This window comes from Engystomops pustulosus, chromosome 9, assembly GCF_040894005.1.
Source record: "Engystomops pustulosus chromosome 9, aEngPut4.maternal, whole genome shotgun sequence".
Taxonomy (NCBI): Eukaryota; Metazoa; Chordata; class Amphibia; order Anura; family Leptodactylidae; genus Engystomops; species Engystomops pustulosus.
Genome location: NC_092419.1, coordinates 16433883 through 16461823, shown reverse-complemented (window position 1 = coordinate 16461823; position 27941 = coordinate 16433883). Strand labels below are relative to the sequence as shown.

The window sequence follows — 27941 nt, the reverse complement described above, 5'->3', positions numbered from 1 at the left end:
TGAGAAGTGGCCTCATGTCTTTCCCTTCTAGTAACATCATGACAATGTGTGTGCCATGTACACGGGGAGAGTTCTCGAGTCCCACCCTTCTAGTAAAATCATGACAATGTGCGTGCCATGTTCACGGGAGTGACAGCCTGACAAGGGACATGCCAGACATAAGTCCATCTCTCTTGTATCTACATCTTGGGAAGCTTCCATAATGACCACTGACCCTGGTCGCACACAGTTGTAGGTCTCTAGAGCTGTGTATCCTCATCCCCATTACCTAAGCCAACATTAGTAGGACTTGAAACGCTTCTTCCTCTTTGGGTGAGCCGGGTTAGAGTCCTGCGACCAAGTTGGGAAGCCCTGGAGAGGGAGATATTTATGCAGCGGGTGTCTCGTGTGATGCCAATGTCAGAGAAAAAACCTGGGGCTCCTCGACAAGGAGGCAGAGCATCAGCACCCTCTAAGTCATGAAGAACACCCAAGATCTGCTGCCTGGAGCTGGGGTCCCACAGGCCACGAACATCCAGGAGAGAAGACAGATGACGCTTCCTGAGACAAAAAGATGTTTTTCAGTATGGATTGAATCATGGCAGCTTGAAGAACAAGAGAGGGCAGAGACAGAGAAAGCACAGTGCCCAATCCAGATACCATATCCCTGCCCTGTGAAGCCATTAGTATCATGCACTGACCTGAAGTCCGGGAAGTCGGACACCAGCATTCCAACTTCCATCTGGATAGATGGTATATCCTCCAGGACCAGGATCTCTGTCAGACGGTGCATTACCTGGTCCAGGATGGTCTGGGGAGATTCCTAAAAAAAAAAGCAATCAAAGGTGATGTAAAAAATATTGAGCAGCTCAGGGACTCTAGACTTGTAGCTGTAGGAACCATCACTTACCAACCTGCTGAAGATCTGCCCCAGCTGCTTAGACTCTTCTCTCAACTTGGAGGCCACTTTTCTTCTGGTCTTTGAAGCAGTGCAGGAGATTTTGCCTTGGATGAGAGGCCGAACCAGCTCCAACAAGATTCTGCGATGAAGCTCTGATATGGTGGCCTGGGAACCAGTCCACCATATCAGCACAATATCTTTAATACCTTCTAGCACCACCCAAATCAATTAAGAAAATTGTGCCCCCCTCTCCTTATACCTGGTAAGGTCCCTGGCTTAGTTTCCGCAGTGCAGCTGTCCGTTCCCCCAGAATGGACACAATCCCATCACAGGCATCTGAATTGTTCAGCCATCGACGACCCAGGAGCTTCTTGGAAAATGGCTGTTGTATGTAGAATTACAAAGAACAGAGAAAGATGTGATGGAGGGTGCAATGACTTTACTGCCTGTGCATGTGGTGGTATTTACAGGTGTATGTGGCTATGCTTGTACATCCCACATAACCACATCTATGCTTGTGCCGCCTGGATTTCCCTTTACAGATACACCTGTACTCCTTATATACCACTGTACAGTCTAGTTGTATAACGAGCAATATGTATGCTACGTGTATATAGGTCACTTGTATGATAGCAGGACACATATGACTACCCCATGGAGCAGAAGCCTTTCCCACCATGTGTGTATAGATCCTTAGATGTGAGCCTCACCAGTGACATGGTGGCCCTACCTTGATTTCGTGCAGAATCAGGTCAGAGATGACTGTGGTGGCAAGTACAGTGATACGGTCCAGGGACCCTTTGGCCTGGTTCAGGAGGTCCACTTCATCACCTTTAGCAAGTTCCGCCATCCGACATGCAAATTCTCTGAGAAGAAGATTTCAGGGTTATATCTATACAAGGAGCACATGTATTAGTCAGCTCCATCTGCCATTAGGCAGTAAGTAGCAACAATTGGGGACGTCCCCTGTGATGCACAGCTATTTGACATGTTTAAAGTGTTGCCCCTTGGGTTGAACACAAGGCTGGAAGACCTGAAATTGTGTGTCAATACTTTTCCAGCATTTGTGTTACAATGAATGTGAGGGCCACTCACCGGAATGGGGGGCAGCAGTTGACGATACTTATGACGTGGTAGATGACGGCCTCGGTCCTCTCTGTCAGTGCTTCCTGCTCCAAATAAAATCGCTCTATAGATTTGTGAAATCTGCTCGAGGAAAGAAGAGAATGGGGCAGATTTATCAAGCAGTCTGAAAGTCAGAATATTTCCAATTGCCCATGGCAACCAATCACAGCTCCCCTTTAAAATATTCATGAGCACTGGTGAAATGAAAGCTGAGCTGTGATTGGTTGCCATGGGCAACTGGAAATATTCTGACTTTCAGACTGCTTGATAAATCTGCCCCAATGACTTGTGATCCCAACTTTTGACCATTGTTTGTGACCTGTGATATATAAGTGTCAAGTTTAGATTACAGGTCCCATAGTCCCTAAACATAGTCCCTATAAAAACTACCTGCACAGAAAATCAGAAAAGCAGCCAAGACAGCAGAGAGACACCATAACCCCGAACCCTTCAGAGATCAGCGGCGCTCGGTCAATGTGCGGCTTCATGATCTAGTGGAGAAGGGAACAAAAATCAGATAATGGACAGTGTTCAGAGATCTGGTGATTGATCGCTGCCTATCAATTGATCTCTGACCTCAGTCTGAGATGAAGAGCATTGAGAAGGATCAGATGATGTACAGCAGCCAAAGAACAGAAGATGGACAGTAGCCAAGGATTCAAACCAGAAGTTAGAATTCAGGTGATGGACAAGTGAGGGGATGATTTCAGGTGAGTAACAGCGTTAAAAGAGCAGATGATGGCCAGCGATCAGGAAGTAGATGATATACAACAGTCAGGGATTACATGATGGACAGTGGTCAGAGATCAGGTGATGGTCACCAATCAACCTAGGGCTGGAGATCAGGTGATCAAAGATCAGAGAGCAGATGATGGACAGGGCTTAGGTCATAGACAGTGGTCAGAGATCAGATGATTAAAAGTGGTCAGAGATTACGTGATGGGCAGCAGCAAGAGATCAGGTGATGAACAGCATTCACAATTGAGATGACAGACGGTCATAGGTCAGATGAAAGGCAGCGGTTACGGACCAGATGATGGACTGAGGTTTGAGATCAGATAATGGACAGCCATAATAATTTAAAATCAAGTTATTGACTGCAGTCAGAGAGATAATCTACAGGAAGGTGATGCACATTGGCAGTGATCAGATGATGGACAAAGGTCAGAGATCAGATAATGGACAGTGTTCAAAGAATTAATAGATGTTTAAGAGATACCTGAATGACTCTCCCGTTGAACCCTGAAAGGAGATCTTCATTTCTCATCTGATTCCAGCGATCTTGTTCCACTTTAAGTTCTTCATCCAGTCTGTGGGAGATGCGTTGCTGTATGATGCTGACATACTGCTGCTCCAGTAGGGTCCGAGTGTCACTGGTCAGCAGTGGACCTAACTCATAAGGGTTAATAAGTGGGGAAATCTCTGGTCTGCAGAGGATATCCCTGTATAGAGAGATCGGACACCAGGATAACACTCCATTCCCATCACCCAGCATGTCACCCCGCCCTCCTTCCACTGAGCTGGCCCTTATCTTTTTTGCCCCCCTCTCCAGTGCTACCCCCAACTGTGCTGCCCCTTACCTGCAGTAGACATTGCTGTTCCAGTCTAGGATGAAGTAGATGTCGTTAGTGTCCAGGTCACGCTCAGCTGCTGCGCCCAGCCACTCAGCGACTCCTTGATGGTAGGCAGAAAGGTAGATGTGAAAAACCTCAAAGTCCCTGGGGTATGAACAGACCTGGGAACAGAAGTCACATGATTGAGCTGGGATCAAAGGTCATGGTTTGAGACACCCTGAAATGGCAGAGTTGTGAACACCACATATTTATTTTCTGGTTTATCCTAAAGCGGAATTGGAAACTATACAGTTGCACGTACCAATGGCAACAGCCACTGGGACACATTTACTTGCAGGGTCACCGGAGTTCACAGAAAGTGCATTGTCCGACTATAATGCACTGTGCGGCGATTCACTAATATCGTGCACCCGATATCCTGCAGGTGTCGCTTCCCCGCTCAGGTCCCCGGAGTTCACCATAGTGGTGCATGTAAGGGCTTACGACATAATTTGAAAGTTAAATCCCGCGCTCAGTCTGAATCCGTTGGACCGTCCGATGGCCCACCCTCTAATTTGTGTCACATGGAAGCAGTGCAGCCGCGCCACAATCCCAGCGCACAGATTTCTTAAATACCTGTGCAAGACGTGTAATCCCACAAAATGGTGCACAGTCCGACGAAAGTGCAGCGCCCAACCCTTAGTAAATAATCCACACTGTCTTCTGCACAGACTGCTTCACTCACCCATGGAGACAAAGAGATTAACAGAAATCGGGGGGCGGGCCGACTGATTCGGACTGAGCGCAGGATTTAAGATTCAAATTGTGTCGCATCCAATGCACTTACGTGCACCAGGAAGAAGAAGGTGAACTCCGGCGGACCTGAGCGGGGAAGCGACACATGCAGGATATCGGGTGCACAATCTTAGTGAATCGCGGCACAGGGCATTATACATGGACAATGCACTTTGGGAACTCCGAGGGACCGGTAAGTAAATGTGCCCCAATATGTCCACCATGATGAGACTTTTCCCTCCTGAACAGGTAAATGCACCCCCGTGTGAGAGTACATTTGGACATTTGTGTGAACTGGTGTATTTGCCCACTTACCAGATAGTTCTTCACGGAGGTTAGGTCTTCCACCACAATCCTCTTTACCCTGTCGGCCTGAGACGGCAGAGATCCCATCTTGCCCTCTAGGTTGCTCTTTAACCTGTGTTTCACACTCCTCAGCACGGCCCCCGCCCAGTGGGCCCTCATATTTCTGTTCCCAGGAAGGTTTACCCGAGCATCCTCTTGCTGGATGACACCAATGACCTCATTGAGTTTGAGATGTTTCCCTTTATTATTGAGAGACTCTTCGACCACTGCCCACATCTCCTTCATCAGGGCCTCATACAGTAGAGTGACATCTTTGGCTTGCCGGCCCGGACTCCGCAGACTCCCGGGACTCAGGTCTACGTCACATTCGGCCTCTAGTTCTATGATATGCTGATCAGCCGATCGCAGCTCCCGGCGCTGGATGAGCTGAAGGATCTCTAGGACTAGGAAAAAGGAGGAGAAAATTAGATGACTTGATGTTGTCAGTGGCAACATTGGATAGTCTGGTTACATGTGATGAATTCAGAGACCCAACCCCAAGGCTTTGTCTCATCAAAGAATATTGGGGAGAGCATTTTCCCTGTAGTCTAAGCCTAACAAAAATACAAAATTCCATAGGTGGAAAAGAGCTTGTGTCACTTATATACTGTAGGTGGACACCACCTATGTCTACTGGAAAAATCCATGTAAATAGAGAGAACCTATTTTGTAAAAGTCTGGACAGTAAGTAAAATTGCAATGAGATAGGACAGACCACTCCGGGGCTTCAGTAAATCTGGGCCAATGAGTAGCTCACCCTACGTCTACACTACATGGGCCACATATTACAAGGAAACCAGGAGGACTTACCAGAGAGCGGCTCTCGAGGCTTCTCAACTTCTCGAGTAACCACCTCATTCCGTTCAGGAACCACTTCCACCATTGACTCCCGGTGTGACCGATTCCCACCACTTCCTCCACTGCCACCAAGCCATAGGAAGGAGAGGCGCTTGACTCCTCCACCAGGACCGCTGCCCTCTTCATCATCCTTTTTACGGCCGAGAGACAAGAGGCTGACATCCTCTGATTTCCTTCTCCCACGCCTTTTCTCTGGGACTCCTCTCACCCCCAAAAGACCTTTCGTTCCTTTCCAGAAAGGTGAAAGTCCAGCAATTTTCTCAAGTGTTCCTCGGCGCTTTGCATCTGACCCCAAAGATTCTCTCTTACTGTCCTCTTCATGGTCAAGGAAGGGGTTGCCCCCTTCAGGGGCCGGACGATCCATGGGTGTGGTCTCGTCAAAGGGGTTTGGTGCTGTTACTGGCATGGTCTCCGTTCTGAAGAAACAGAGACAACTTTCATCACCATCAATGATCTGTCTTCTGAAGAAAAGTACTATAGCAAGGACAGGAGAAGGCCCAGGCAAAGCCAGAAGGGGGACAGGGAATCCGAAAAATGGGAGAGACATGGACAAGCATCAGAGGCTAAAAGAGGAGGCTGAAAGGTGACAACAGAGAGACCATAGTCTATGCCACAGCAGCATGTCCTGTATTGTATAACCTGGAGATCCCCAGGTTATATCAGCTGTACACATACCATTATATACAGGAGATCCCCAGGTTATACCGGCTGTACATATATCACTATATACAGGAGATCCCCAGGTTATACCAGCTGTACATATATCATTATATACAGGAGATCCCCAGGTTATACCAGCTGTACATATATCATTATATACAGGAGATCCCCAGGTTATACCGGCTGTACACATACCATTATATACAGGAGATCCCCAGGTTATACCGGCTGTACATATATCACTATATACAGGAGATCCCCAGGTTATACCAGCTGTACATATATCATTATATACAGGAGATCCCCAGGTTATACCAGCTGTACATATATCATCCCCAGGAGATCCCCAGGTTATACCGGCTGTATATATACCATTATATACAGGAGATCCCCAGGTTATACCGGCTGTACATATATCATTATATACAGGAGATCTCCAGGTTATACCGGCTGTACATATATCATTTATATACAGGAGATCCCCAGGTTATACCGGCTGTACATATATCCTTATATACAGGAGATCCCCAGGTTATACCGGCTGTACATATATCATTATATACAGGAGATCCCCAGGTTATACCGGCTGTACATATATCATTATATACAGGAGATCCCCAGGTTATACCGGCTGTACATATATCACTATATACAGGAGATCCCCAGGTTATACCAGCTGTACATATATCATTATATACAGGGATCCCCAGGTTATACCGGCTGTACATATATCATTATATACAGGAGAGCCCCAGGTTATAGTAGCTGTACACATATCATTATATACAGAAGATCCCCAGGTTATACCGGCTGTACATATATCATTATATACAGGAGATCCCCAGGTTATACCAGCTGTACATATATCATTATATACAGGAGATCCCCAGGTTATACCAGCTGTACATATATCACTATATACAGGGGATCCCCAGGTTATACCTGCTGTACATATATCATTATATACAGGAGATCCCCAGGTTATACCAGCTGTACATATATCATTATATACAGGAGATCCCCAGGTTATACCGGCTGTACATATATCATTATATACAGGAGATCCCCAGGTTATACCGGCTGTACATATATCATTATATACAGGAGATCCCCAGGTTATACCGGCTGTACATATATCATTATATACAGGAGATCCCCAGGTTATACCAGCTGTACATATATCATTATATACAGGAGATCCCCAGGTTATACCAGCTGTACATATATCATTATATACAGGAGATCCCCAGGTTATACCGGCTGTACATATATCATTATATACAGGAGATCCCCAGGTTATACCGGCTATACATATATCATTATATACAGGAGATCTCCAGGTTATACCGGCTGTACATATATCACTATATACAGGAGATCCCCAGGTTATACCGGCTGTACATATATCATTATATACAGGAGATCCCCAGGTTATACCAGCTGTACATATATCATTATATACATGAGATTCCCAGGTTATACCAGCTGTACATATATCATTATATACAGGAGATCCCCAGGTTATAGCGGCTGTACATATATCATTATATACAGGAGACCCCCAGGTTATACCGGCTGTATATATATCATTATATACAGGAGATCCCCAGGTTATACCGGCTGTACATATATCATTATATACAGGAGATCCCCAGGTTATACCGGCTGTACATATATCATTATATACAGGAGATCCCCAGGTTATACCAGCTGTACATATATCACTATATACAGGGGATCCCCAGGTTATACCTGCTGTACATATATCATTATATACAGGAGATCCCCAGGTTATACCGGCTGTACATATATCATTATATACAGGAGATCTCCAGGTTATACCGGCTGTACATATATCATTATATACAGGAGATGCCCAGGTTATACCAGCTGTACATATATCATTATATACAGGAGATCTCCAGGTTATACCGGCTGTACATATATCATTATATACAGGAGATGCCCAGGTTATACCAGCTGTATATATATCATTATATACAGGAGATCCCCAGGTTATACCAGCTGTACATATATCATTATATACAGGAGATCCCCAGGTTATACCGGCTGTACATATATCATTATATACAGGAGATCCCCAGGTTATACCGGCTGTACATATATCATTATATACAGGAGATCTCCAGGTTATACCGGCTGTACATATATCATTATATACAGGAGATGCCCAGGTTATACCAGCTGTACATATATCATTATATACAGGAGATCTCCAGGTTATACCGGCTGTACATATATCATTATATACAGGAGATGCCCAGGTTATACCGGCTGTATATATATCATTATATACAGGAGATCCCCAGGTTATACCAGCTGTACATATATCATTATATACATGAGATTCCCAGGTTATACCAGCTGTACATATATCATTATATACAGGAGATCCCCAGGTTATAGCGGCTGTACATATATCATTATATACAGGAGACCCCCAGGTTATACCGGCTGTATATATATCATTATATACAGGAGATCCCCAGGTTATACCAGCTGTACATATATCATTATATACAGGAGATCCCCAGGTTATACCGGCTGTACATATATCATTATATACAGGAGATCCCCAGGTTATACCGGCTGTACATATATCACTATATACAGGAGATCCCCAGGTTATACCGGCTGTATATATATCATTATATACAGGAGATCCCCAGGTTATACCGGCTGTACATATATCATTATATACAGGAGACCCCCAGGTTATACCGGCTGTATATATATCATTATATACAGGAGATCCCCAGGTTATACCGGCTGTACATATATCATTATATACAGGAGATCCCCAGGTTATACCGGCTGTACATATATCATTATATACAGGAGATCCCCAGGTTATACCGGCTGTACATATATCATTATATACAGGAGATCCCCAGGTTATACCGGCTGTACATATATCATTATATACAGGAGATCCCCAGGTTATACCAGCTGTACATATATCACTATATACAGGGGATCCCCAGGTTATACCTGCTGTACATATATCATTATATACAGGAGATCCCCAGGTTATACCGGCTGTACATATATCATTATATACAGGAGATCCCCAGGTTATACCGGCTGTACATATATCATTATATACAGGAGATCCCCAGGTTATACCGGCTGTACATATATCATTATATACAGGAGATCTCCAGGTTATACCGGCTGTACATATATCATTATATACAGGAGATCCCCAGGTTATACCGGCTGTACATATATCATTATATACAGGAGATCTCCAGGTTATACCGGCTGTACATATATCATTATATACAGGAGATGCCCAGGTTATACCAGCTGTATATATATCATTATATACAGGAGATCCCCAGGTTATACCAGCTGTACATATATCATTATATACATGAGATTCCCAGGTTATACCAGCTGTACATATATCATTATATACAGGAGATCCCCAGGTTATAGCGGCTGTACATATATCATTATATACAGGAGACCCCCAGGTTATACCGGCTGTATATATATCATTATATACAGGAGATCCCCAGGTTATACCAGCTGTACATATATCATTATATACAGGAGATTCCCAGGTTATACCGGCTGCACATATATAATATATACAGGAGATCCCCAGGTTATACCACCTGTACATATATCATTATATACAGGAGATCCCCATGTTATACCGGCTGTACATATATTATTATATACAGGAGATCTCCAGGTTATACCGGCTGTACATATATCATTATATACAGGAGATCCCCAGGTTATACCAGCTGTACATATATCATTATATACAGGAGATCCCCAGGTTATACTGGCTGTACATATATCATTATATACAGGAGATCCCCAGGTTATACCAGCTGTACATATATCATTATATACAGGAGATCCCCAGGTTATACCGGCTGTACATATATCATTATATACAGGAGATCCCCAGGTTATACCGGCTGTACATAAATCATTATATACAGGAGATCCCTAGGTTATACCAGCTGTACATATATCATTATATACAGGAGATCCCCAGGTTATACCGGCTGTACATATATCATTATATACAGGAGATCCCCAGGTTATACCGGCTGTACATATATCATTATATACAGGAGATCCCCAGGTTATACCGGCTGTACATATATCATTATATACAGGAGATCCCCAGGTTATACCAGCTGTACATATACCATTATATACAGGAGATCCCCAGGTTATACCAGCTGTACATATATCATTATATACAGGAGATCCCCAGGTTATACCAGCTGTATGTATATCATTATATACAGGAGATCCCCAGGTTATACCGGCTGTACATATATCATTATATACAGGAGATCCCCAGGTTATACCGGCTGTACATATATCATTATATACTGGAGATCCCCAGGTTATACCAGCTGTACATATATCATTATATACAGGAGATCCCCAGGTTATACCAGCTGTACATATATCATTATATACAGGAGATCCCCAGGTTATACCAGCTGTACATATATCATTATATACAGGAGATCCCCAGGTTATACCAGCTGTACATATATCATTATATACAGGAGATCCCCAGGTTATACCAGCTGTATGTATATCATTATATACAGGAGATCACCAGGTTATACCGGCTGCACATATATCATTATATACAGGAGATCCCCAGGTTATACCGGCTGTACATATATCATTATATACAGGAGATCCCCAGGTTATACCAGCTGTACATATATCATTATATACAGGAGATCCCCAGGTTATACCGGCTGCACATATATCATTATATACAGGAGATCCCCAGGTTATAGCGGCTGTACATATATCATTATATACAGGAGATCCCCAGGTTATACTGGCTGTACATATATCATTATATACAGGAGATCCCCAGGTTATACCGGCTGTACATATATCATTATATACAGGAGATCCCCAGGTTATACCAGCTGTACATATATCATTATATACAGGAGATCCCCAGGTTATACCAGCTGTACATATATCATTATATACAGGAGATCACCAGGTTATACCAGCTGTACATATATCATTATATACAGGAGATCCCCAGGTTATACCGGCTGTACATATATCATTATATACAGGAGATCCCCAGGTTATACCGGCTGCACATATATCACTATATACAGGAGATCCCCAGGTTATACCAGCTGCACATATATTATTATAAAACACTGTATTAAACACTATTAAAGTGTATTTTATAGTCTATGATAACCTGGATTCTAATGTGAGTTATAATCTGTATTATTTAGTGTTTTGTACAATGTCGTCTATTATAACCTGTACTTTATAGTGTGTTATACTCTGTATTGTGTGCTTATTATTTATACTATGTATTATAATGTGTTATATCGTCTGCACCTGTATTATATTATGTGTAATATTATATCTATTATACCCTGGCCCCCCAATGTTTCTATCCATTCCCAGCATCTTCCCTCCATCCACAGTCGGGGGCCCGGTGGCCCCCAGTCCCCCCCAGCACTCACCCCGACGTTGTCTATCTCTCTGCTGCTCCTTCGTGTCTTGTAGTGTGTGGGATATAAATGGAGACAGGAAATCTCCCTTCCCATCCCGTCCCATTCCTGTCACCTCTCTCCCCTCCCCACCTACAGGAAACCTTGGCTTGTCTCAAGGAAATGCCAAGGTCTCGACCCGTTGGCCGCCATCTTTAATACACAACGGAGGAAATGAGAGGAAAGTGGAGGCACGAAAACAAATCCACAAATATAAAAACAACAAGAAAAAGTTTGTCGCCAAATATTGTCACCTTGACCCCTTCACCCATCTTATGTGTGGCCCCCGGACCATGGTATCTCTTATGTGTGGCCCCCGGACCATGGTATCTCTTATCTTATGTGTGGCCCCCGGACCATGGTATCTCTTATCTTATGTGTGGCCCCCGGACCATGGTATCTCTTATCTTATGTGTGGCCCCCGGACCATGGTACCTCTTATCTTATGTGTGGCCCCCGGACCATGGTGCCTCTTATCTTATGTGTGGCCCCTGGACCATGGTACCTCTTATCTTATGTGTGGCCCCCGGACCATGGTGCCTCTTATCTTATGTGTGGCCCCCGGACCATGGTGCCTCTTATCTTATGTGTGGCCCCCGGACCATGGTGCCTCTTATCTTATGTGTGGCCCCCGGACCATGGTACCTCTTATCTTATGTGTGGCTTATGTGTAGCTTGTACCTGGCACCCCTGGTGGAGGTAAGTACTGGGGTAATGGTCATGGGGTTGGTGCTTGTCTTATTACTGGTAACACTAAGCTTGGCTTTAGTAATAAATAAAAAATATACAAATATATTAATAAAATAAAAACACATTATATTGTGTGTAGCTTATAGTATGTGGTGCTGCAGAGATTGAGCCCTGTCCATTCACTGCAGGTGTCAGCTGTATAACACAGCAGACACCTACCTCTATCTGCACCAGCACCTACCGTGGCAGTTAACCTGTTCAGTTGAGCCCAGCTGCTGCACCCAACAGTGCTGCCAGTGGCCGGCGCTATTATGGATTGCATCACCCCCCCCCATGATGTCATCGGATGGCGCAGATTGGTTGCCAAGACAGTCTCAGAAACTTGTAGGCCTAAGATGGATACTGAACTGTTATAGCTGCCAGTGGCTATTAGAGATACCCGGGAAAACTACAATATACTGCAGTACAGTAGTATTGGAGTATATTGTATGAGCGATAAGACCCCACTGGGTTAAAGTACCCTAAGGGGCCTTAAATAATAGTAAAAAGAAATGTAAAAAATGTAAAAAAAAATATATAAAATATAAAACAAATCTTAAAAATTGACACCACCCCCTTTTTTTCCAGGACATATATAAAAATCAACTGTAAAAATCCTAAACATGGTGGGCGTCGCCCGTTCTATGAAAATTTTAAAACAGTTATTCGGGGAAAATTGCACCCAAATCCACACCTTTTCCCCATTTATCCATCCATAAATATTTGAATCAAAAATGATGAAACGGTCACATAAATCTCAAATTGATATAAATGAAAACGTCAACGTGTCCCGTAAAAGATGACCCCCCACACAGGTCTGAGCACCTCTGAATTATCCACTATAGATCCTTGTGATCGCAGAAACCCAAAGAATAAAGGGGGCGGTGTCATATGGAGCGCACAGTAAAAGCCCTAAAAATTGAGCCCACAAGAAAATTAGTATTTTTGTCAATTTCACAACACTTTATTTTTCCAGCTTTCCAGTACACGGCCTGGAATATGAAATGGCGCCACTAAAAAGTACAATTTGTGATAAATTTTAAAAATGCCCCCAAAGAGCGGACCCCCCCTCCCCCCTTAACATGGAGTATTATTAGTCACAGAGAAACATTTCATCTGTAGTAACTAGAGATGAGCGAGCACTAAAATGCTCGGGTGCTCGTTATTCGAGACAAACTTTTCCTGATGCTCGAGTGCTCGTCTCGAATAACGAGCCCCATTGAAGTCAATGGGAGAATAAAATGTTTTATTTAATTGAAATAGAATGTCTTCTGATAAGTTAGCAGATGTATGCAAACATCTGCAATCTATTCTTCACTGTTCCGCGCGCGTATATTATCTCCCGACAAGTTAGCAGATGTGAAGAACAGGGAAGAATAGAATAAAAACAGTGAACACAGGATCATGTAAGTGAAAAACACAGTGCAGAACACAGTGCAGAATAGATTGTTCGGCACATCTGCTTACTTGTCGGGAGATACGCTGTCCCGGGATCCGCTCCTCTTCTTCCACTGAAGTCTCCCCGATCTCTCTGCCCTTCCCGCTGTCTCCGTGCCCGCCGCTGCCCCGCTGTCTCCGTGCCCACCGCTGCCCCGGTGCCTCCGTGCCCGCCGCTGCCCCGGTGTCTCCGTGCCCGCCTTTCCCGGTGTCTCCGTGCCCGCCGCTGCCCCTGTGTCTCCGTGCCTGCCGCTGCCCGTGTCTCCGTGCCCGCCGCTGCTCCCCAGTGTCTCCGTGCCTGCCGCTGCCCCGGTGTCTCCGTGCCTGCCGCTCCCCCGGTGTCTCCGTGCCTGCCGCTGCCCCGGTGTCTCCGTGCCTGCCGCTCCCCCGGTGTCTCAGTGCCTGCCGCTCCCCCGGTGTCTCCGTGCCTGCCGCTGCCCCGGTGTCTCCGTGCCTGCCGCTGCCCCGGTGTCTCCGTGCCTGCCGCTGCTCCCCGGTGTCTCCGTGCCTGCCGCTGCCCCGGTGTCTCCGTGCCTGCCGCTGCCCCGATGTCTCCGTGCCTGCCGCTGCCCACGATGTCTCCGTGCCTACCGCTGCCCACGATGTCTCCGTGCCTGCCGCTGCCCCGGTGTCTCCGTGCCTGCCGCTGCCCACGATGTCTCCGTGCCTGCCGCTGCCCCGGTGTCTCCGTGCCAGCCGCTGCCCCGGTGTCTCCGTGCCTGCCGCTGCCCCGTTGTCTCCGTGCCTGCCGCTGCCCACGATATCTCCGTGCCTGCCGCTGCCTGTGCTGCTCCCCGGTGTCTCTGTGCTGCTCCCCGGTGTCTCTGTGCTGCTCCCTGGTGTCTCTGTCCTGCTCACCGTGTTCTTCAATGTGTTCTTCACATACTATTTTGTTCGCACCGTTCCGTGTGTATCTCCCGACAAGTAAGCAGATGTGCCGAACATCTGTAATCTATTCTTCACTGTGTTTTTCACTGTGTTTTTCACTTAAATGATCCTGTGTTCACTGTTTTTATTCTATTCTTCATTGTTCTTCACTGTGTTTTTTTAATTAAATGCTCGATCTCGAGCAGGGGAAATACCCGTCCGAGCAACGAGCCGTTTCGAGTACCTTAATACTCGAACGAGCATCAAGCTCGGACGAGTATACTCGCTCATCTCTAGTAGTAACACAACTGATTAAACAGGCATCAAAACATTTCACATCAAGGTTATACCTGTTTTACCCAACTGCCACCAACAGGGGGCATCAGGTGTCTCTGTTTTCAGAGCTCCAGAGACAAAGTTACAGCCCATCATTGCCGAAGCTCTAGAAACAGAGGACTGGATTGTGCAAATCCTGGAGTCACCTCAATCTACAACAATAAAAAAATCTGAACAAAGTTCTGTTGGATCTCATGGTTGCTTCTGTTACCATATCTATAATACAGTAAGTTTAGTTCTGTTACCATATCTATGCAGTAAGTTTGGTGGTTGTGTTATATCTATATAGAAAGATCAGTTTTGTAACCATATCTATACTGTAATCTCACTTCTCTCACCACATTTATAAAGTGAGCTTGCTTCTGTTACCATATCTATACACTATGCTGGTGCAACATCCCCCACCGGGGTCCGGCCTTCTCTTCGGACCTGGAGGCAGCCTGGGCCCAGAATACCGGAGTGACTGGTGATTGCGGCCTAGGCACACTAGTGTCACGGTGCTTGTTATGGGGACCGGAGGGATGTCCTACAGCCTGGCAGGTTTCCAGCAGGCGGTGTGTGCATGTACTGGTTCTCCCTGGGGCAACCCCTTTGTGTCTGTAAGATAGGTCACTGGGTAATGGATGGGAAGCCCGTGGTGGTAACAGCCGTATCCAGGGATCAGACGGAGGCAACATTGTGCAAATCAACTTACGGTTCTTTATTGAACAACAGGTAGCAGGAAATGGGCCTAAACGGTCAAACAGCAGATCTGGACTCTGGTGCTGGAGTGGTCATGGAGAGTGGTCCTCAGGAATAGCTCACCAGCCTGGTAGTAGATGCAGACTGGGATAATGGAGATGGAGCTGTGTTCAAACTGTGGAAGCTGCAGCTCTGGATTAGAGTCTCGTGACTCAGTTCCTGGGATTGGTTTCTGTGTCAGCACTGAAGGTGTTCTCCACACTCACTCTCTCTTCACTCAGACCATGTGCTCCCATGTGCACAGGGGTTTTATACTCCCCCTGGTCAGGTGGTAGCACCTCTCCAATCACACTCCAGTTTACAATACAGCCTTATAATTGGATAACATCTTACACCCATTGGACTATTGCCTGTCCAGGCAGAGGCTACAGCTGCAGATGACCTGAAATCCCCCTGCATTATCAATTGGGTGAGTTGCGCAGGCTCACCAGAAGGATCCTGACAGGTAGAGGGCGCTATTCGCAACTACCCCCTTGCCTATACGTTGGCACAGGTGTTGTACTTGCTTCATTTACCGTATCTATACAGTGAATTTGGGTCTGTTACTGAATCTGTACAGTAATCTTGGTTCTGTTTCCATATGTGCAATGTCCTCCCACTGGGGCCTGACCTAATGGCATTAGCGCAGCCTAGCGCTACACTGGTCACAGTCACTTGGACCAGGTGGAATAGGCCTCATCCACACCAGGATTGAGAGAAGAGGGGGAGGCCTCAGTATACGTATGAAGGGATCACTGGGTAGATGGTAAATGGGGAGGCTGTGATGTTAGCTGCAGCCAGGGATCACACGTAGACAAGATGTAGAACATCAACTCACAGTTACTATATTCCAGAACTTAAACACAGCAAGAATAACAGGATGAGGTAGTGGTCCAATCTGCCAAAGTCTGAGGAAGCTGGTTGGATGCAAATCTGGTAGGAGAAGTTCACAGCCCAGATTCAGGAACTTGGGGCTGGAGAAGGTTGAAGCTGCTTTAGCAGCAATTTTAGGCCGGTTCTGTATATAGTCAGAACTGCAGCAGGCCTGATGGGGTTGGATTACCCTCAGGTGTGACAGCAGTAGTAGCTGCTGTCTGCAGGCCTTGTGTCAGGATAGAACTTTCTAAAACATTATCTGAACAATCTGGAAACTTCCAGCCCCAGGGAGTATGAATAAGCTTCCATGTGGGTGGAGCTTCCAGGCATCCACCAATTAGGAACCTCAAGGCAGAGCAGGATGGACATTAATCCAACACAACTTCTTCTTGGTCATTCCCAGGCAGATAATATTACAGCTACATTACCAGTTATGGTCAATAGATGGTGGCAAATATACAAGGGACTTAGTCTGGAAACACCTAGATCTGTAGAATTAAATTGGCCACATCCCATGAACTTACCAGGGACCAATCAAGTTGTTAAAGTCTGTAATGACTGCCATTACATGTATACAGGCAGTCCCCAGGTTACGTACAAGATAGGGTCCATAGGTTTGTTCTTAAATTGAATTTGTATGTAAGTCGAAACTGTATATTTTTGTAATTGTAGATCCAGACAAAAAATTTTTTTGCTTCGGACCTTGGCGCATTGGCGCCACCTTGCACGCGACAGAAATCGGGGGGCGGGCCGTCAAACAACTCGACGGATTCAGACAACGCGCAGGATTTAACAATTAGAAATTTGTCGCAAGACATGCACTTACAAGCACCGGGAAGAAGAAGGTGAACTCTGGCGGACCTCGCGCGCAGAAGCGACGGATGTAGGAACTCAGATGTAGGACCTTAGTGAATCGCGGCAGATGCGAATCCTCGTCGGACAATGCACCGCGGGATTGCGACAGGGCTGGGTGAGTAAATCTGCCCTTTTTGTCTCCTGGGAGTAAAGTAAAGGATCCAGAGAAAGGTGACAGTGGGCAGAGGGGTGTCCTTAGTAGGGGACACCCTACTAAGTAGGGGACCGCCTGTATATAGTTATCGTGCTTCTGTCACCACATCTATACAGTGAGTTTGGTTCTGTTACTGTATCTATACCATAAGCTTGCATCTGTTACCATATACATATACCTCACTGCTCTCCTTCACTGCTGCATCGTCCTCACCTCCACCGCTGCACAATCTTCAGCTCAACCGCTGCACCATCCTCCCCAACACTGCTGTACCGTCCTCACCTCCACCGCTGCATTGTCCTCTCCCTCACCACTGCACTGTCCTCACCTCCACTGCCGAACCATCCTCACCTCCACCACTGCACCGCCTTCACTTCCACTGCTGCACCATCCTCATCTCCACCGCTGCATGTTCCTCACCTCCACCACTGCACTGTCCTCACCTCGACCACTGCACTGTCCTCACCTCCACTGCTGCAACTTCCTCACCTCCACCTTTACACCATCCTCAGCTCAACCACTGCACTGTCCTCCCCAGCACTGCTGTAACATGCTCACCTCAACTGCTGCATCGTCCTCACCTCCACCTTTGCACCATGCTCACCTCAACTGCGGCATCATCCTCACCTCCACCGCTGCCTTGCCCTCACCTCCATATATCCCTCACACCACAACTGACCACACTGTGCTCCCACATATATCATATATATCCCTCACACCACAACTGACCACACTGTGCCCCCACATATATCATATATATCCCTCACACCACAACTGACCACACTGTACCCCCACATATATCATATATATTCCTCACACCACAACTGACCACACTGTACCCCCACATATATCATATATACCCCTCACACCACAACTGACCACACTGTACCCCCACAAATATCATATATACCCCTGACACCACAACTGACCACACTGTGCCCCCACATATATCACATATACCCCTCACACCACAACTGCCCACACTGTACCCCCACATATATCATATATACCCCTCACACCACAACTGACCACACTGTACCCCCACATATATCATATATATCCCTCACACCACAACTGACCACACTGTACCCCCACATATATCATATATACCCCTTCCACCACAATTGACCACACTGTACCCCCACATATATCATATATACCCCTGACACCACAACTGACCACACTGTGCCCCCACATATATCATATATACCCCTCACGCCACAACTGACCACACTGTACCCCCACATATATCCTATATACCCCTCACACCACAACTGACCACACTGTGCCCCCACATATATGATATATATCCCTCACACCACAACTGACCACACTGTGCCCCCACATACATCATATATATCCCTCACACCACAACTGACCACACTGTACCCCCACATATATCATATATATCCCTCACACCACAACTGACCACACTAACCCCTCACATTTATCATATATACCCCTCACACCACAACTGACCACCCTGTACCCCCACATATATCACATATACCCCTCACACCACAACTGACCACACTGTGCCCCCACATATATCATATATATCCCTCACACCACAACTGACCACACTGTGCCCCCACATATATCATATATATCCCTCACACCACAACTGACCACACTGTGCCCCCACACATATCATATATATCCCTCACACCACAACTGACCACACTGTACCCCCACATATATCATATATACCCCTCACACCACAACTGCCCACACTGTACCCCCACATACATCATATATACCCCTCACACCACAACTGACCACACTGTGCCCCCCAAATATATCATATATACACCTCACACCACAACTGACCACACTGTGCCCCCCACATATATCATATATATCCCTCACACCACAACTGACCACACTGTACCCCCACATATATCATATATATCCCTCCCACCACAACTGACCACACTGTACCCCCACATATATCTTATATACCCCTCACACCACAACTGACCACACTAACCCCTCACATATATCATATATACCCCTCATACCACAATTGACCACACTGTGCTCCCACATATATCATATATATCCCTCACACCACAACTGACCACACTGTGCCCCCACACATATCATATATATCCCTCACACCACAACTGACCACACTGTACCCCCACATATATCATATATACCCCTCACACCACAACTGACCACACTGTGCCCCCACATATATCATATATATCCCTCACACAGGGCCGATTCTAGCCTTTTTGCTGCCTGAGGCGAAATTTTAAAATGCTGCCCCCCTCCCCCCCCGTGTATGCGTGCACGTGCGTGCCCCTGGTGATGCTACCTTACACACTAGTAGTCATTAGTCACAGATATTAGTGACCTCTAGTACCTTACAGGTGACCATCTACTCCATCCGGAAGGGTATTTCTTTACGCTTTCTTCTGGCCTTGGTTTTCCTCCGAATTCACAAAGAAATGTCTTCAACTCCTTGCAGCACAACTCCCCATGGCGTCCCTAAAAATACCACAGTCACTTACAGTATAATGGATTGTGATTCCAATATATATTATCCTCACAACATGACTGAAAAAACTATTCTCAACATAAAACATCCTTTAGTCACCCAAATTAGAGCATATAGAGCAATTCAATTAGGTGCCCTAATTTAGCCTCCCCCAATAATGAACAGCCGAGTATACATAGTCTCTCCTCTCTACCATTTATATACAGCCTCTCCCCTATCCCCCTGTATACACAGCCTTTCTTCTACCCCCCTGTATACACAGCCTACACCCCCCCACACCCCGTATACAGTCTCAGCTCCCCCACCACCTGTATCCAGTCTCAGCTGTATACATGCCCCACACAATTACCCCCAGTAATGTCTCCCATACAACCCCCCAAAATTTCCCCCATACAACCCCAATGTAATGTGTCCCACAGCCTCCCAGTAATTACCCCCACAGCTACCCCCAGTAAGTAATGTGCCCACACACAGCCCCCCAGTAAGTAATGTGCCCACACACAGCCCCCCCAGTAAGTAATGTGCCCACACACAGCCCCCCCAGTAAGTAATGTGCCCACACACAGCCCCCCAGTAAGTAATGTGCCTCACACACAGCCCCCCAGTAAGTAATGTGCCCACACACAGCCCCCCCAGTAAGTAATGTGCCCACACACAGCCCCCCAGTAAGTAATGTGCCTACACACAGCCCCCCCAGTAAGTAATGTGCCTACACACAGCCCCCCCAGTAAGTAATGTGCCTACACACAGCCCCCCCAGTAAGTAATGTGCCTCACACAGCCCCCCCAGTAAGTAATGTGCCTCACACAGCCCCCCCAGTAAGTAATGTGCCTCACACAGCCCCCCAGTAAGTAATGTGCCTCACACAGCCCCCCAGTAAGTAATGTGCCTCACACAGCCCCCCAGTAAGTAATGTGCCCCACACAGCCCCCCAGTAAGTAATGTGCCTCACACAGCCCCCCAGTAAGTAATGTGCCTACACACAGCCCCCCAGTAAGTAATGTGCCTCACACAGCCCCCCAGTAAGTAATGTGCCTCACACACAGCCCCCCAGTAAGTAATGTGCCCCACACAGCCCCTAGTAAGTAATGTGCCTCACACAGCCCCCCAGTAAGTAATGTGCCTCACACAGACCCCAGTAAGTAATGTGCCCCACACAGCCCCCCAGTAAGTAATGTGCATCACACAGCCCCCCAGCAAGTAATGTGCCTCACACACAGCCCCCCAGTAAGTAATGTGCCCACACACAGCCCCCCAGTAAGTAATGTGCATCACACAGCCCCCCAGCAAGTAATGTGCCTCACACAGCCCCCCAGTAAGTAATGTGCATCACACAGCCCCCCAGCAAGTAATGTGCCCACACACAGCCCCCCAGTAAGTAATGTGCATCACACAGCCCCCCAGCAAGTAATGTGCCTCACACAGCCCCCCAGTAAGTAATGTGCATCACACAGCCCCCCAGTAAGTAATGTGCATCACACAGCCCCCCAGCAAGTAATGTGCCCACACACAGCCCCCCCAGTAAGTACTGTGCCCACACACAGCCCCCCCAGTAAGTACTGTGCCCACACACAGCCCCCCCAGTAAGTAATGTGCCCACACACAGTCCCCCATGTTCTTCCCTGGCCCCTTCATGTCTCCCCCTCACCTCACTCAGGCAGCTCTCTGTGTGTGTACTGCTTTCCCCGGCAGGTCATGTGACCATTGCATCATCAAAGGTCCTTCAGCCTTCATCCTCCGGGAGTCTTCTACTCCCGGAGGGTGAAGCAACTGCTGGGGAAAGCAGTCCCTGTACATGGTCTCATAACGATCTGTGTCCTGAGGACACAGATCGTTATGAGAGAGGGAAGGAAGATCTAGCGATCCCCCTGCTGCACTCACCATTCCGGCTCCCACGCAGCTCCCTCATCTCCTCCAGCCAACAGCCCTCTGTGAAGGGACACAGGTCGGCACGGGCACGTGGTGACGTCATCACGCCGACCTGTGTCCTGCAGAGCGGTGCACACAGGCGCGATGTGCTGCACCGCTCTGCCTATAAATTACATCACCGCCTTGAAGGCGGCGATGTAATTTATTTTACAGGTGGCACGGACCTGCCAGCCATTGGCAAGTCCGTGCTACCAGCGGCAAAATGCCGCTTTTAAATGGGGTCCGCTATCTGCCGCCTGAGGCGGGGATTTCACCTCGCCTCATGGCAGAAGCGGCCCTGCCCTCACACCACAAATGACCACACTGTACACCCACATATATCATATATACCCCTCACACCACAACTGACCACACTGTACCCCCACATATATCATATATACCCCTCACACCACAACTGACCACACCGTGCCACCACATATATCATATATACACCTCACACAACAACTGACCACACTGTGCCCCCACATATATCATATATACCTCTCACACCATAACTGACCACACTGTGCCCCCACATATATCATACATATCCCTCACACCACAACTGACCACACTGTGCCCCCCACATATATCATATATACCCCTCACACCACAACTGACCACACTGTGCCCCCACATATATCATATATATCCCTCACACCACAACTGACCACACTGTGCCCCCCACATATATCATATATACACCTCACACCACAACTGACCACACTGTGCCCCCCACATATATATATCCCTCACACCACAACTGACCACACTGTACCCCCACATATATCACATATATCCCTCCCACCACAACTGACCACACTGTACCCCCACATATATCTTATATACCCCTCACACCACAACTGACCACACTAACCCCTCACATATATCATATATACCCCTCACACCACAACTGACCACACTAACCCCTCACATATATCATATATACCCCTCATACCACAACTGACCACACTTTGCCCCCACATACAGGCAGTCCCCGGGTTACATACAAGATAGGGACTGTAGGTTTGTTCTTAAGTTGAATTTGTATGTAAGTCGAAACTGTATACTTTATAATTGTAGTTCCCGACAATTTTTTTTTTTTGCCCCAGTGACAATTGGAGTTTCAAATTTTTTTGCTGTAATAGGACCAAGAATTATCAATAAAGCTTCATTGCAGACAATTTTAAGCTGATTATTGCAATCTGGGACTATTTTAAAGCATCCAGAGAGCTTCACCAGAGGTCACAGTGGGCAGAGGGGTCCGTCTGTAACTATGGGTTGTCTGTAAGTCGGGTGTCCTTAAGTAGGGGACCGCCTGTATATCATATATCCCTCACACCACAACTGACCACACTGTACCCCCACATATATCATATATACCCCTCACACCACAACTGACCACACCGTGCCACCACATATATCATATATACACCTCACACCACAACTGACCACACTGTGCCCCCACATATATCATATATACCCCTCACACCATAACTGACCACACTGTGCCCCCACATATATCATACATATCCCTCGCACCACAACTGACCACACTGTGCCCCCCACATATATCATATATACCCCTCACACCACAACTGACCACACTGTGCCCCCACATATATCATATATATCTCTCACACCACAACTGACCACACTGTGCCCCCCACATATATCATATATACACCTCACACCACAACTGACCACACTGTGCCCCCCACATATATATATCCCTCACACCACAACTGACCACACTGTACCCCCACATATATCACATATATCCCTCCCACCAGAACTGACCACACTGTACCCCCACATATATCTTATATACCCCTCACACCACAACTGACCACACTAACCCCTCACATATATCATATATACCCCTCACACCACAACTGACCACACTTTGCCCCCACATATATCATATATCCCTCACACCACAACTGACCACACTGTGCCCCCACATGTATCATATATATCCCTCACACCACAACTGACCACACTGTACACCCACATGTATCATATATACCCCTCACACCACAACTGACCACACTGTACCCCCACATATATCATATATACACCTCACACCACAACTGACCACACTGTGCCCCCACATGTATCATATATATCCCTCACACCACAACTGACCACACTGTACACCCACATATATCATATATACCCCTCACACCACAACTGACCACACCGTGCCACCACATATATCATATATACACCTCACACCACAACTGACCACACTGTGCCCCCACAAATATCATATATATCCCTCACACCACAACTGACCACACTGTGCCCCCCACATATATCATATATATCCCTCACACCACAACTGACCACACTGTACCCCCACATATATCATATATATCCCTCACACCACAACTGACCACACTGTACCCCCGCATACATCATATATATCCCTCACACCACAACTGACCACACTGTACCCCCACATATATCTTATATACCCCTCACAACACAACTGACCACACTAACCCCTCACATATATCATATATATCCCTCACACCACAACTGACCACACTGTACACCCACATATATCATATATATCCCTCACACCACAACTGACCACACTGTACCCCCACATATATCATATATACCCATCACACCGCAAGTGACCACACTGTGCCCCCACATACATCATATATATCCCTCACACCACAACTGACCACACTGTACCCCCACATATATCTTATATACCCCTCACACCACAACTGACCACACTGTGCCCCCACATGTATCATATATACCCCTCACACCACAACTGACCACACTGTGCCCCCACATATATCATATATATCCCTCACACCACAACTGACCACACTGTGCCCCCACATATATCATATATATCCCTCACACCACAACTGACCACACTGTACCCCCACATATATCTTATATACCCCTCACACCACAACTGACCACACTGTGCCCCCACATGTATCATATATACCCCTCACACCACAACTGACCACACTGTGCCCCCACATATATCATATATATCCCTCACACCACAACTGACCACACTGTGCCCCCACATATATCATATATATCCCTCACACCACAACTGACCACACTGTGCCCCACATATATAATATATACCCCTCACACCACAACTGACCACACTGTGCCCCCATATATATCATATATACCCCTCACACCACAACTGACCACACTGTGCCCCCATATATATCATATATACCCCTCACATCACCACTGACCACACTGTACCCCCACATATATCATATATACCCCTCACATCACCACTGACCTCACTGTGCCCCCACATATATCATATATATCCCTCACACTACAACTGACCACACTGTACCCCATATATTATATGTACCCCTCACACCACAACTGACCACACTGTACCCCAAATATATCATATATACCCCTCACACCACAACTGACCACACTGTGCCCCCACATATATCATATATACCCCACACACCACAACTGACCACACTGTGCCCCCACATATATCATATATACTCCTCACAACACAACTGACCACACTGTACCCCCCCACATATATCATATATACCCCTCACACCACAACTGACCACACTGTGCCCCACATATATCATATATACCCCTCACACCACAACTGACCACACTGTGCCCCCCATATATCATATATACCCCTCACACCACAACTGACCACACTGTACCCCACATATATCATATATACCCCTCACACCACAACTGACCACACTGTGCCCCCACATATATCATATATACCCCACACACCACAACTGACCACACTGTGCCCCCACATATATCATATATACTCCTCACAACACAACTGACCACACTGTGCCCCCACATATATCATATATACCCCTCACATCACCACTGACCACACTGTGCCCCCACATATATCATATATACTCCTCACACTACTGACCACACTGTACCACCCACATATATCATATATACCCCTCACACCACAACTGACCACACTGTGCCCCACATATATCATATATACCCCTCACACCACAACTGACCACACTGTGCCCCCCATATATCATATATACCCCTCACACCACAACTGACAACACTGTGCCCCCACATATATCTTATATACCCCTCACACCACAACTAACCACACTGTTTCCCCACATATATCATATATATCCCTCACACCACAACTGACCACACTGTGCCCCACATATATCATATATACCCCTCACACCACAACTGACTACACTGTGCTCCTACATATATCATATATACCCCTCACACCACAACTGACCACACTGTGCCCCCGCATATATCATATATACCCCTCACACCACAACTGACCTCACTGTACCCCCACATATATCACATATACCCCTCACACCACAACTGACCACACTATTCACCAACATGTCATATATTCCCCACACATCACAAATAACCATATCATATGTTATGGGGTGAAGATGATTCTGAGAAATCAGGAATGTAGGGATACAGGCAGTCCCCGGGTTACGTACAAGATGGGGTCCGGAGGTTTGTTCTTAAGTTAAAATTGTATGCAATTCGAAACTGTATATTTTATAATGGTAGACTCAGACAAAAAAAAATTGGCCCCAGTGACAATTGGAGTTTAAACCTTTTTTGCTGTAATGGGATCAAGGATTATCAATAAAGCTTCATTACAGACACCTTACAGCTGATCATTGCTGCCTGGGACTATAGTAAAGCATTCAGAAAGCTTCACCAGAGGTCAGAGGGGTCTGTCGGTATCTATGGGTTGTCTGTAAGTTGGGTGTCCTTAAGTAGAGGACCGCCTGTATATTGTAGTATTATAAGAGGACTATGGTGCAGTGTTATGTAGGGATGTATTGTAGTATCAGAAGATTATGGTGCAGTGTTATGTAGTCCTCACTTCCACCACTACACTGTCCTCACCTCCTATACTGCACCATTCTTACGTCCACCGCTGAACCATCCTCACCTCCATCCTGCATTGTCCTCACCTCCACTGCTGCGCTGTCCTTACCTCAACTGCTGAACCATCCTCACTTTCACCATTACACTGTCCTCACCTTCTTCGCTACACAGTCCTCCCCTCCAACTTTGCACTGTCCTCTTTTCTACCACTACACTATCCTCAACACCACACTGCATCTTTTTCACTTCCACCACTGCTGTACCGTCCTAACCTCCCCCGCTGTATCTCCTCCCCCTTCACCGCTGAACCGTCCTCACCTCCACCACCACATGGTCCTCACCTCCACCACCGCCCTCACCTCCCCCACTGCACTGTCCTCACTTCCTCCTTTGCACCATCCTCAGCTCAACGGCTGCACCATCCTCCCCAACACTCCTGAACTAACCTCAACTCCACCATTGCATCTTCCTCACCACTGCTGCATCTTCCTCACCACTGCTGCATCTTCTTCACCTCCACTGCTGAACCATCTGCACCTCTATCTCTGCACCTTCCTCACCTTCACCACTGCACTGTCCTCACCTTCACCCTGCAACGTTCTCACCTCCACCCTAAACATCCTCACCTCCACCACTGCATTGTCCTTACCTTCACTGGTGCATTTTCCTCACCTTCACTACTTCAACGTCCTCACCTCCACCACTGCACCGTCCTCCCTCTCTTCCTTCTATCTGTAGATTGGCCTATGGACCACTTTACCTTGATCCGTGGGGTAATCCCAACTGAGGTCCTCTCCATCTGCACCCCGCACAGCGCTCCAGTCACAGCACACCCCCCTCTCTTGAGCAGAACTTCACTGGAAGGAGATGATAAAAGTTA

At 46.7% G+C, this 27941-nt stretch overlaps 1 protein-coding gene across 2 annotated transcripts; it reads right to left on the bottom strand.

Moving 5' to 3' along the window:
* Positions 1-128: 128 nt before the first annotated feature.
* Positions 129-27941, bottom strand: EXOC3L2 (exocyst complex component 3 like 2). Of its 2 annotated transcripts, none has more exons than XM_072124042.1 (12): positions 27822-27941; positions 5509-5972; positions 4669-5102; positions 3586-3740; positions 3225-3447; positions 2396-2496; positions 1976-2086; positions 1611-1746; positions 1140-1262; positions 890-1045; positions 681-802; positions 129-540 (listed from the first exon to the last, which is right to left on the bottom strand). In XM_072124042.1, the coding sequence occupies exons 2-12, from the start codon at positions 5960-5962 to the stop codon at positions 240-242; spliced, it is 2316 nt and encodes a 771-aa protein (XP_071980143.1). In that variant the 5' UTR covers positions 5963-5972; positions 27822-27941; the 3' UTR covers positions 129-239. The 2 variants fall into 2 exon arrangements, with proteins under 2 accessions (XP_071980143.1, XP_071980142.1); XM_072124041.1 differs by lacking the exon at positions 27822-27941 and adding an exon at positions 11733-11783.